Raw genomic sequence first — 13,559 nt, forward strand, 5'->3', positions numbered from 1 at the left:
TACTGGGATCCTTCTCTCCATGATCTTTCAGATAGGTGCCATAGCCTATGGTTAACTGTGGCAGTGAGTGGCAAAAGCAGTGGTTCCTTTTCAAGTTAATTGAATTAACAAGATGTCAATACCGCTTTGAGCTCAGCCCCCTGATTCCATCACGTTCAATTTAACAGCAACTTTCCGAAAGGCCTTCTGTCCATAAGTGTTCTCTTGTTTCATGTTCTCAGAGGGCCGCTGGTATCAGACGCTTAGAGACTCTCTGTTCAGTGTTTTAAGTTGGACACCCTGTGAATATTTTTGTAGCAATATTAGTGATTCAGAAAAGAGAAGAAAATATAATGGTTTTGCTTATTATGTGAGTGAGCCTCTGCCACCTTTTGAGCAACGCAGGAAACCCTTGCTAATTTTATCCCAGCCACAGAGAACCTTGTTGCAAATCAGCAGACAATGTGCATTTACGAGGAAGATAATAAGCATGATTTTTATAAAACCAGTTCTGCTCTATCAGTAAGTGTACTGTCTCCAATTTAGTGGGACAGGATCATTTCATTCTGATTATAGTAACAGTTCACAGCACACTAGCGAATCAATTCGAGTGTGTTCTGTAAAAATTAACGAGGATCCTAGAATTGGAGGCTAGCTGTAGATCTCTGGTATTGAATTCTTGCTAATAAACAGAATAGGGTAGCCAGGTGTTTGTGTAAATTACTTAGTTTGGACTAGGGTTAGCAAAATTAGAATCAGCTGTGTTGTGATGGACTTACCATTCATCCACTTTTTTTGGAAATCATTAACTTCTTCAGTCAAAATTTGATCAACAGCACAGCCAGGTAGCTGTAGCTTCCCCATTGCCGGTGTTTGTGACAACTAGATTTACATGGAAGCAGAGAAAACATGCCGTTTTCATAACCTACACTCCGCGTTCAGATCCCTTCGGATTGACCAGTGAGGAGCGATTTTAAATGCTTGTGTGTTTGCCCATGTTTCTCTGCACCTTTCTCTGCATTCTCTGTACCTTTCGTGTTGTCTGTACTCATTAAACATACGTGAAATTGAATCATGTTTTGATTAAATTTAATTTAATTTTGTGTCTTTATTATCTGTCCTAAAGCATCAGCCCTCATCAAATATTTAGTCTTTGAAGTCTGTCTGGATCATGCCACCACCTGGGAGATGGGACTGCCTTGAAATGCCAACTTTTGGGCTACTACCAAGTGTTCTCCCTTGTATCTGATTCCAAAAAGAACTACCTTTTGCAGAATTATTTTCTGTAAAGAGCAGGATAGTGGTGTTTAGTATCAAAAGGTTGTTATTTTACGGTAAAAATCGTTAATGTGAGATTTCAGGTGAAAAAAATAAAGCAAGTCATTCCTCCTTCAATAGAACCATCTGTCTATGCTGCTAAAATCCCTCAACTTCTTAGGCCAGACAGAATCAAAAAGAAGTGTTTATTTGGGGGAAGAGACCGTGGAGAAGATCAAGAAGAAAATTGGAGAGATTCGCTAAGGTCCAGGTTCTGGGAATGTTACTGAGTCCTTGATGTCAGGCAAGAATCAATACTTCTCTCCAGCCCTGAAAGCCTGTGTTTCATCTGTAGTGTGATACAGCTGTGGCTTTGGGCAGTGTGTACTGATCAAGGACAGGCAGGGCGTCTGTGTCCATTTCGAGGCCCCTCCTTGGGTATCACCACTCCTTGCTTTTTGCTTCTCAGGGGGCCATAGTCACCTGCTCCTGCTGGGGCATCCCCAAGTCTCTGGTGCCCACAGTGTCTGTCACAGGCACTCCGGATGAGCTATTTTCACTTCTGGGCTTGGCTTGGCCAAGAATGCAGGTTGTGATTTATCAACCCTGTAGACCACTCCTTTGCTGACATATTAAGCCCTCTCCAGCTTTATCCAGTCTAAGCACTTTATCCAATCTAAGTTGGTCTAAGACCAACTGTATTCAATAGTTTCTATACACACAGCACATTCATTCCATTACAGCATCAAAGGCACTGTTTGAGGTTTTGGGGCTGGCTAGAGCAATGACCAAAGAAAAATTCTTCCTCTCACTCAGCTTAAATTCCACTGGGATCCTAATAACAGTGGATGGCTTGAGCATTGTTGCCTGAGAAAGTAGGTGATTGAACATGGCTTTAAAGAGATCCTGGAGACCCTTGCATACATGCCCGTGGTGTACCTGCTTTCTGAACCCTGAATTCAGCTTTCTTCAATTCTTCCTTTGTCTATCTTCCTTCAGTTTAGAGTGTGCATGTCTCATATTTATGTGAACAAACAATCTCACAGCCCTTCCTTGCTACTGGCACAAGTCAATGGTAATTCAGGGTCCCCTGCAACATGGCTGATCACCAGGCCAGAGTCCCAGTACTGAGGTGGCTGTGAACTCTGCCAGGGACGGGGAACTGGGCAGTGAGGATGGAGAAAACACGTCCATTGTTATTGAGGTTTTTTTCAGCCTGATCAGACGCTTGAAGACGTTTTAGAGATTTCCACCTCCCCAGAATTTAGAGTTTTTCTAAAAGCATGGATCTGAGACATAACTAGCTGATACTGGCAACCCTTCTGCACCCTGATTCCCAGGAAATTTAATCAGAAGCTTGGGGATGGAGGATCGGCTGGAGATGGACCTTCTTGAGGTGCCTGCTGGTCTGTCTTTAGGAACGTTGCTCCTCTTGCTCTTTAGAACATTTTTTCAGCCAGAGTGAGGTATTTCACTATGATCTATCAAGGAATGGCAGCTAAGTGGCCCCTAGGATGTTTTCAGATTGCCGAGAACTCTTCACTGGCAGGAGAAACACCATCTGTTCATTTCAGGAACCAACGAGCTATTTTGGATGTTACGTGTTCGTAGAGATGAAATTTGAGACTTTTTTCCATGCTTCGCTTTGATTTTTTTTTTTCCCCCCTACAATTTCCTTGTCTTTCTTCCCCTGGTTCTTGCTCCTGCTATCAGGACATGCATGTTCAGGCTCCATTAACCAGAAAAGGAAACGGAAGGTCCCCCTGTGGCCGGGGATCATCAGAAACCTCCAGGGGTTCTGTGTTGGCAACTCTTAAATGAGGCTTCAAAGGCAGAGGGTAGCGTCTGGGATGATCTCTCTTGTTGATTTATGTGCTATTGACACTCAAGTCAGAAAATGAAATACCCGCCATGCTGATTATTTATGCTTCCTCTGTTTAATTATAGTTTGAAAATGAGATCATCACCAAGCTGGATCATGAAGTGGAAGGAGGCAGAGGAGACGAACAGTACAAAGTGTTATTTGATAAAATGTAAGTGTTGATTAGCAGTGGGATTTATGTCGGAGAGATATAGAGCTCTATATCTCTCAGGGAGAGATAATTAGGGAGACCGTAATTAGACTACAATGAACTTTGTAGCCCAGAAATAATTAAAATGTGTTAATAATGGAAAATAGTTAAAATTGCACCTCCGTTGAGTTTCTTTTTCTGAGTGTGATTAACAAGGTGTGTATAATTATTTTTCAGCCTTCTGGAGCACTGCAGGAAGCATAAATACCTCGCCAAAACAGGAGAAACTTTTGTAAAACTCGTTGTGCGCTTAATGGAAAGGCTTTTGGATTATAGAACCATCATGCACGACGAGAACAAAGAAAACCGCATGAGCTGCACCGTCAATGTGCTGGTGAGTGAAAGGTTAATCACGTGTTTTCAGTTCTCACAGCACACCAGGAACTGAAGCAGGGAGTGCCCCAGCCCTTATCTATGACAGCCAGCCACGAAGCTTTCCACGGCAGAACAATCTCCTTTACTTGTTTCCTCATCTGTTGCAGGGAAGGAATCATAAAGTTGTCCACTCTGAATAAGTCTGTAAAATGTCCCATCTCTGGACGTTTTAACATAGCTCTCCTTGTCATTGTGAATGATGAGTCATCGTATTTTGCAGCCAGGGTAGTGCCTCCTTGATTACACCCTTAAGGCTTTGTGATTAGGAGACTATAAACGCATGCTATGTAGTAGGTAGGCTGAATGGTGGCCTCAAAAGTAGATCCATCCCCCAGTCCTTAGAACCTGCGAATGAGACCTTATTTGGAAACAAGAGGCCCTGCAAATATAATTAAATTAGGAATCTCAGATGGGATTATCCTGGATTACCTGCAAGGGGAGTGGAGAGGTACTAGCTCCAATGACAGGTGTCCTCATAAGAGACAAAAGAGGAGAAGACACAGAAGCAGAAGCTAGACCTTGTGAAGATGGAGGCGGAGATTGGAGGGATGCAGCCTCAAGCCAAGGAATGCCATGAGCCACCAGAAGCCTGAGAAGGCCAGGAAGGATCCTCCCCTAGAGCTTTCTAGGGGAACGTTGTCCTACTCACACCTTGATTTCAGATTCTGGCCTCTGGAACTGTGAGAAGAAACATCTGTTGTTTTAGGTTTGTGGTAATTTGTTACGGCAGCCACAGGAAACCATTTCTGGGCACCATGGAGAGCAGACGCCTGGGTGACCTTGGCTGCTGCCATCTGTCTGCCTTTTGCATTCCTGCTGTTGCCCTGATACAGCTGGGTTCTGTGGACACCACCTTCCTGGTGTCGTTGTGGTCCCTAATCCAGGAAATCCATTAGTACTGATGAGCTTTTGGGAAGCTTTGTGACAAGCTCAGCTCCCGGCCAGCCTCATGGCTCTCAGCAGCCTCGTGACTCCCACAACCTGGCTCCAGAGCTCTCTGCTTCTCCCTTCACTGCTTTTCTTATAAGGAAACACAAGGGCTGACTCCTGGCCGTAGTAGGGCTCTCCTCAAGTTTCCTTGCCTGTCCCATGGCAGGAATGCAAGAAAATACTACTCCTGCTTTGCTCTGCTTACCTCCCTTCTCTTCCCAGCCACTGGCCTCTGGATTTCAGAGTCGCCAATAACATTTGGATACATAGCCCTCACTGCCACATCCACCTTGTATGTGGACTTGTGGGTGCTTTATGCTCACGGAAATGGACTTCTGTGCCAGGAGGAACATGACACATCATTCATCCTTTAAAAAGCCAGAGTTGTGTGGATTAAAAAGATAAACGAAAAGGAATACTTTCACTTTTCATCGACTGTGGTATCAGTGCTGGATCTGTGCTTTGCCATGAGGAATTTCACAGCTAAAAGATCATGAGCAGTCTTCGCCCCTTCATCCCATGGCTGGACAACCTGGTTAGGCTAATGATAAGCATTTCTCTAACACGTTTTCCTTTCCTTAAAAGTCTAAATATAAGGAACCAGTTTTTGGTCTAGCGTGTAGAGCTTGCAAATTGTCACTCCCGTCCTCACAACAAGAAAAAAGCTGAATAAATGGAAAATAATCAACAATTATTAGTTCCATCTTCTTAGATCCATAGACAAACTTCTGACCCCAAAGTCAGAGAAACAAGAAGATACAGAGAACCACAGAGGGGAAGCCCAGGAACAGAAACCACCACTGGAGCCAGTACTGGATTCCTTTTACCCAGTCCATCATACTCACTTTCAACGTATTATCACAATGCACACTAAAGACAGAAACACAGTGAAGAGGCAGAGCAGGCATTAGAACCAGACTCTGATATGGCAGAGGTTTTGAAATAATCAGAGCTGCAATTTAAAATAACTGTGATGAATATCCTAAGGGCTCTAGTGGAAAAAGTAGATAAAACACCAAAGAAGATGGGTAAAGCACTGCAACAGTGCGAAGAATGCCTCTGATGGTCTCGTCGATCAACTGGACACAGAAGAATCTGTGAGCTTGAAAAATCTGAATGTTTGCAGATCCATCATACTGTCTTAGGCTACTGTCGAAATTACTGGCCTCTGATGTCTGACCCTGAGGTCTGGGCCGTGACTGTGTTTGTCTTCATATTCACCTGGAGACTGAGCAAGGGGTACAGCAGCAAGCTCTGCCCCAGGTCAGTTGGTTTGATCTTACAGACAGGAAAGAACCTGGTGCTTGCTTCACTGTCTTCTTGCATTCCAGCCAGCGTTCAAAGTAATGTATTGTCATGGTGCCAATGTAATTGACGTGAAATAGGAACCAGTATTTTTCTATGGGAAAGAAAGGGAGACCTTTACAAAATCCTTCCCTATTATGGACATAACTTTTTAGTGTTCCTCCTAATCCTTAAGGGGATCTAAGAGGCTGATAAGTGCCCAGAAGGAAGAATTATCAATAAGTTTTTTAGTTTTCCAACTTTGATGATTGAGTCTTCTATTTGTTTTAAGCAAGATCTCTTAGGTTCACCAGGACGTGAAACAGTGGAGAAATGGTGGTGTGGTCTGAATATGGGCTCTTGTCACCTGAATCTAGGGTCAGGAAAAAAAACTCTTGTATTAAAACCTATAATCACACTTTCCAATGTGAACTTGTGTTCCTCTTTCATTCAGAGCCTGCCTCAGTGCCCATGTACTGTTACTGTGGTCGGCACTTGCTCAGTTTTAACTAAGAAATACACCCAGGGTTCTCAAGATTATCTGACATTATTAACTTTCTTCAAATGGGAATGTCCTGAGTCATTTAGTGAAAAGTCAAGTGTTATGTTCTTAACCATTTCCTGGGGATGGTAAAATGGATCCCAACGGTCACCGTTTTTTCATTTAGAAAATAAATCTGTGGAATAAAGAGAAACAAGAAACTAGAGTTTTAAAGATAGGTAGCTAGGTGTCCTAACCATAAATACTCACCGCCCAGCTCCATTTCCTGGTCAAGTTTTCCCTTTCCTCCTGGTACTTTTATTACAGCAGCAGAGTTTAATAGGGATGGGTATGTATAACCATCTCTAAATGAATATAGATGTATAGATATTAGAGATGTATAAAATATACTCTTTTAGTCACTAAGAAAAAATGAAGCCTAAAGTTAAAAAATTAAATAAATAAAATGAATATAGAATTTACTGATGCTCTTTAAGTCTGTTGCCAAGTTTTCTTTAGAACCAGCTTTGTGGTTTCTTACCAAAACACAGTTAGTGGAACATTGTAAGCTGTGTGAGCTCCTTCACGTCCTATTTTTTTGCCCTTAAAAGAACAAAAATGGGATCAAGTACAGTGGCTCACACCTATTGCACTTTGTGAGGCCAAGGAGGGAGGATCACTTGAAGTCAGGAGTTTGAGACCAGCCTGGCCAACATGGTAAAACCCTGTCTCTACTAAAAATACAAAAATTAGCTGGGTGTGGTGTTGGGTGCCTGTAATCCCAGCTACTCGGGAGGCTGAGGCAAGAGAATAGCTTGAACCCGGGAGGCAGAGGTTGCAGTGAGCCCAGATCACACCACTGCACTTCAGCCTGGGCAGCAGAGGTAGACTCTGTCTCAACAACAAAAGAAGAAAAATGAAAATGAAAAAGCAAGAGATGCGAGCAGTCACGCTCCTTGGCCACCTAAGTCCCCAAGACATCCCCTGCAAGGATATCTGCATGTATATTGGATCTTGGATATATATTTGTAATTCTTTAACTAGGATTTCACTGACACCTCATAATCGAGCATCTTTAATTATTGGTCACTAACGTTGCTGAGTGTCACTTAGTTCTTCTGTGCAGTCACCCACACATCCCATCTCTGAGACGGGTAGACTTGTCATTACTTTGCAGATGCCGGTTACTTCTCTTCATGGCCCCGTGACAAGGCTAATTAAATGCAGAGTGGGGTCCGGTATTTTTAAAATCTTGGTATCTGTTTTAGTCCAAAATGGAAATATAATTCTGATGTCTGCGTTCTGAAAGATCAATGCCTAGCGGTGGATTGGAGTTGGGGGGCCGGTCCCAATGGGGTTCCTCTGGGAGCTGAGCTGCAAGCTTGGCACAGACGTCAGTCAGCCCTGGTGTGGGGGGACTTGAGAGACAAGGCTGCCCGCGGAGCCCAGGAGGAGTGGGAGCACCGCGTGGACCTTTACGTAAGAAACACAAAGGTTTTATATAGAAATTGGGATTGGAGATGAGTGTACTTCGGTTGTGGAGAGGTTTTGAAGTCCTAGGAAGGCAACAGGACTCAGCACAGGCAGAAAATAGAAGACATTTCGTATCTCCGAGAGAGGAATGAAGGTCGCATGATATTCCCGTTGTGACATTGTAAAGAAAAATGATCAAAACCTGAGAAAGGATTAAAAATACGAGTAGAGAAGGGGCTGGTGTGAAACCCTGGCTTGTAAATACTGGCGAGATTGAGTTGGAAATGAAGGACTTACCGTCTGCCTTTGATGCAGATTCTCTTTGTTGCGACGCTGAGTTGTCTGCTGAAAATATCCTCATTACTGAGCCGTGTCATGTGAACTGGAGGACATTAAAATGTCAGAGGCAACGAAACTTGAAAATCTTGGTGCATTTTTCTAAATGTGCCCCCGCTTATTTTCTAGACTTAGTTATCATTTCTTTTCAGAGACATCAATTGTAGAAGCAATGCTGGGTTTCGCTCATGAAATTAAAGAGCCTATGCCATTTTCTTGGATAATTGCATGTCTCTGTAATGGTGATATTCACTAGTTACTTCAGGCTCCAATTCTAGAGAACTAACATCGTTTTTAGGTGCTAAATTGCACATTGAAAGTGACTCTGATGTTTCCTTACCTTAGGCCTTGTTAGGTGACTTCTGTGCCCTTCTGGTGGCTCCTGTGTGAAAAAGGTTTTAAAGTGTTTATGGAGATGTTCACCGTAAGAAATATAATTTTGATAGAAACATTATTGCTCAACCAGACGATATTTTCCAGTAAAGATGTAGAAATAATCCATTGGTTTTAATCTACTAACTAAGCTTTCTCCATCAGTGTTTATACACAGGGATCTTTTTCAGAGGCAGCCCATATTTTTTTTTTATTTAACCGTGGTTTGGAAGGTTTGTCTGCCTGGAACAGTGCTATCTACCAGAAAGTTCTGGGATAATGGAACGGTCTTGTGTCTATACTGTTTGATACAGTAACACTAGCCCCATGAGGCTGTTGAGCACTCCAAGCGTGGCAAGTGCAGCTGGGGGAAGTGAATTATTTATTCAGTGTTAATTAAATTTACTTTACCTTTTAATATATGTCTTTAATATATTGGCTAGTGTATTCATACCTCAGATCTATATTATCATATTGTCTTTTTTGCTGAGGCTGGGCCCAGAAAGCTTTAAATCATGTTGATGATACTTATTTGCTTATTCCCCAATTTGGGATATTTATTTATGTATTCGTTTGTTCTCATAAGATTACTATGGCTAAGATATCACATCTTCATGTCTTTTTGGGTAATACTTTGTTTTAACTAAAGACAAGTGACTTTCAAGTGATAGGAGTTGATTTTAGTCGTTATAGTGTTCAGTGTAGAAATGGAATTGTGTTTGACTAGCAAAAAATAAAAGTGAAGAACCGTGTAAGATGGTTTGGCAATTTATGTGAATTTATGGTTCTGATCCGAAGAGCTGGGTCCATTTGGCCATGTTTGACAGAAGATGAAGTATCTTGAATTTTTAATGTGCATGTGACACCTTTTGTGGAACAGATTTCTTAAGACAGTATTATGGTTTTTCAGAATTTCTACAAAGAAATTGAAAGAGAAGAAATGTACATAAGGTATGTATGCAGCACACTTGTTTGCATGTTAATTATAAATAATAATATATGTTGTATGCTTACCTATGCTGAGAAATGTATTATAGCCACAGAGGTTTATTTTGTAGAAAATTGTGAAACGTATAAGGTAGAGTTTGGTGGAGCTCCCGGATACATTCTCAGCCCTCGTGCAGCCCTCGTGTTGTCCAGACTGGTGCTGAGTTCTTGGTGGTCACCTTTAGTCAACTCAGAAGCAAAACTACTAATAATTGTTTCACAGCGTTTTGTCCCTGTTGACCAACTCTTGTGGCCCTTTTGCAAAAAGATAAGCACATACATTTTAATGTTTCACAGTAAGTTATATGATCCAGTGAGAAATCCAGTTATAACTTTACCAGACATAGGTGAGTTATAATTTTTCAGTCTGCTATTAGTTAACGGATGCCCTAGTCCCATGTTTTTTATGTCTTTCTTCCATGAAGAAGAGAAATGTTTTGCATTGCCTGCTGGATTTTGCTTCCCTACTCACCTTGCTCCCTGAAGTGAGGGACTGTGATTGAGCCCCTCTCTCTTGGTTACTTCTAAAGTCTAGTGTCAAATAATTAGGAAGATTACCACTCTGGAGACTAGGAGAAGGATGTAACCTACGCAACATGAGTTTTTAGTGATGTGTTTAATACACTGAGTGTGGTTGTCTAATTTTCTATTTCTAGGTTTTTTTATTTCTCCTTTTTAAAAACCTACTATGTGAATTCAATAACTCAGTTACCTGTATTTCTTTATGGCAAAGAAATTCTTTTGATCACGTTGACTGTAATCATTGGAGCTCTTTATTCTGATGGATTTGTAGTTTTACAGATTTCGTTGTGCATTTGGACTCAGTAGAAATGTAGGAAATCACAATCAAGCATTGGGTGTCTCATTAAAAATGTTTAAGGGAAAATGAAAAGGAATGAGAAATTTAAAGGAAAATTCTACCTTTGTGTATCATCTTTATCTTTTTCCTGAGTTTTTCTTAGTGCTTTCTGTACCAAAAGTTTTTAAGGCATTATGAATTATGAACATTGTAAAAAGAAAGTATAGCTGTGATTTACTGTTGAACATAGAATTTAGCTCTTGCAGTCCTCAACACAAATTATTTAGTGACATTTGAAGAACATACCTCTGTCTTCTTGTCTCAGGTATTTGTACAAGCTCTGTGACCTGCACAAGGAGTGTGATAACTACACCGAGGCGGCCTACACCTTGCTTCTCCATGCAAAGCTTCTTAAGGTAATGTCAATTACATGACGATTCTATTGTTATACATTCTAAGAGTATTGAGAATTTCATTTTTCCATGACAAATTTTAGTAAGTATAACTTAAGGTTTTATGAAATTGACTAAATAAATGCAAGGATACAATCAAAAAAATTTAGGAAGTACTTTGGTTAGAGATTTGTCCCTTCTGAATGCAGATTTAATTAGATGTCGTAGCAAGTGATCACTAAGCATTGTAAACTCCCATCACTTGGCTGTGAGCTGACAGCAAGTTAGAGATTCTACAGTTCCTTGTTCAGGACTAGAGGACTCCAGGATGGTGAAGAACAATATCAAGAAGGAATTTTCCTGGTAGAACAGCTAAGAGGTAGGATGCGACACACCCCTAATTGTCTTAGTAAAGAGTTAGGGACCAGATCATGACTTTTCACTCTATCAGTTCACGTTGAGACCTCCTGCTAGCGCTCTCTGCCTGATTCTTCTAAAGCGTGTTGCTCCTAGCACAGGTCTGGCATGACAACGTCAACTCTTAGTGGTTCTTTTATTACTCAGATAGCTTCAGACATTGACTTCCATTGTTTACAGTGATGGATGGATGGATGGATGGATGGATGGATGGATGGATGGATGGATGGATAAACTGCTATACAGCCCCTAGATTTATATTTCACAACTTCAGCAAGTTATTAGATGATCTTGCTCATGACATCCTTATAAAAATTTGAAAAATTATGAACTGGATGTATAAGAACAGTTACAAGAATTAGAATTTAGTTTGGTGGCATTCCACAAGACTACTCATTCAAGGAGTCATGTTTCCAAATCTAGGCCAGCCTCCTAAAAACCAAAAATGTGATGAAAGAGAACCAGAGAAAATTACATTAAATGGGTATTAAGTAGTGTCAATTAGGTAATAGGAGTTCAGGAAGACATTGTGTTATGAAGTAAAACTCTGGTAAGACTCTTTCCATCTTTGGCCCGATGCTGAAATTTCTGCTAGCTTCTGTGACACAGATATACACAGGCTGCCCTAGAGACATTTGGGAGTGGAAGTTGGCCTCTGCCTAGAAACAGCAGTGTCTGTTACAAATAAACACACAGAGCTCAGCTCAGTCTGGAGGCCTCATCAGTTGTCCTCCTGAGGCTGGCTGAGGACCCATTTGGCCCCGTGCCATGTAAGGCTCTCCCAAGGAGCATAATTTATGAGGATGGAGGTTTCAGTTGGTACATCTGATACCAGCTCTCACACTATGAATTCTGACGGCCTTCATTTATTCAAAACTCAAATTTCAGTAACAAGGTGTTTTTGCAAATGTGAAGATATTTCTTTTACCCCAGGGAAATTAAAATGGGGTTGACAAACTGCTCACTCAACCCTTACTCTGTCTCTCACAGAATGTAAACTTTTATATGCGTGTGTGAATGTAAAACATATATATGTGCATAAAAGCATTGTTTGTTTAATCATTGGATTTATTGAGTACAGATGGGTTTGTCACAAACTGCATGATGGTTTGTTTCACAGCTCAAATCGATAGGCCCAATTGCATTATCATTTCCCCTGGGCTTCTGAATTTTCCAGTTTAATGGTGAATTCTACATAATCTCTCTCCATATCTTTTGCCCCATTACATTTTGCAATTTTTTCTAAGTATGTTTTGATATTACTGTAAATGTGAATTCATGCTATTTAATCAACTCACCAAAGGACATGATTTGTATCGTTGTGAAAATTCTTCAGTATGACAGATATATTATTGTTTGTTAACTGAAAATCCTCAAATAGAATCTTTTTTGGTTAGGCATATCTTTCGTCAAAACCAAGAGTGATAAAAGCTTTAGTTTTTCACCTAGCAATCAAATTATTACATCTCCATGTGGAAGTGGAAGGTAGAGAGGATTTTTCCTTCCCTAGTCAATGTTTTCATTTGCAAACCTGATTTAAAAATGCAAAGAAGTCATTTGGATTCTGAACCTGCTTGTTCTTAATTTATTTTATTGTGGTTACATTTCAGAATCTAGTTTTACTTTTATTCTCCATCATCCAATAAAAGTAGACCAATTATGTTGTACAAACTTCAAAGTTACAGAGTTTGTCCAATTGTGATGGAGAGATGCAAGTTTAATTTTAAGGTGAAAAACTTTGCAGACCACTTAAAGGCTTCTCACTCCTGCCTGACCTTCCTGGAAAGGGGGAGCCATTCAGGGCCCATGCCCAGTGCCTGGGAGACCTGATGTCTAGCAGGAGGTGCCCCCCGGCCCGTGGTTTCAGGAAAGTGGGGAGGGGCATGTGCTAAGACAGTAAGCAGCTGACGGAGCCTTGCCCCATTGCCTAGACCCCAGCTTCCCACTTAGTGCCTTATTTGCAGCACCCTCCGTGGCCTGGCTGAAAACAGGGTCAAGCTCCCTCTCCTGGGACCAGCAGTAAGCAAGCGCATGCTCACCCTGTCCTCCCGTGAGCCTCCAGGCTGCCCAGTGGGAGCACATGCCTCCTGCCCTTGGGTGCTCATGGAGTCTTTTTTTGCAGTGTTCTTTTTCTTGTTCTGTTTTTCTTCTTCTTCTTGGAGAAGGGTCTTGCTCTGTTGTCCAGGCTGGAGTCCAGCGGCCCGATCCTAGCTCACACAGTGTTGTCCTGTGTCATTATGCTCTAATGTAGAATTGCACCATCCTGGGGGTCAGGCGTCTTCCACCTCCTCTTTGACCCAGCTCGGGCACACAGCAGGTCCTCATCAAATAGCTGCTGAATTTTATTGAACCCTATACTTAATGCCACTGATGTGTTGAGCCCAAGTTCAGGAGCTGACACGTTG

The 13,559-nt window shown here is 41.6% G+C and overlaps 1 protein-coding gene across 1 annotated transcript in view; it reads left to right on the plus strand.

Annotated features, from left to right (window-relative positions):
- The window catches only part of DOCK1 (dedicator of cytokinesis 1), a 557,083-nt gene that overhangs the window by 469,030 nt on the left and 74,494 nt on the right, over positions 1-13,559 (plus strand). The window contains 4 exon segments of the mRNA XM_050803710.1: positions 3,184-3,269; positions 3,486-3,642; positions 9,470-9,510; positions 10,671-10,761. Of these exon segments, the coding sequence (XP_050659667.1) occupies positions 3,184-3,269; positions 3,486-3,642; positions 9,470-9,510; positions 10,671-10,761 (375 nt within the window).

The sequence above is a fragment of the Macaca thibetana genome, chromosome 9, assembly GCF_024542745.1.
Source record: "Macaca thibetana thibetana isolate TM-01 chromosome 9, ASM2454274v1, whole genome shotgun sequence".
Taxonomy (NCBI): domain Eukaryota; kingdom Metazoa; phylum Chordata; class Mammalia; order Primates; family Cercopithecidae; genus Macaca; species Macaca thibetana.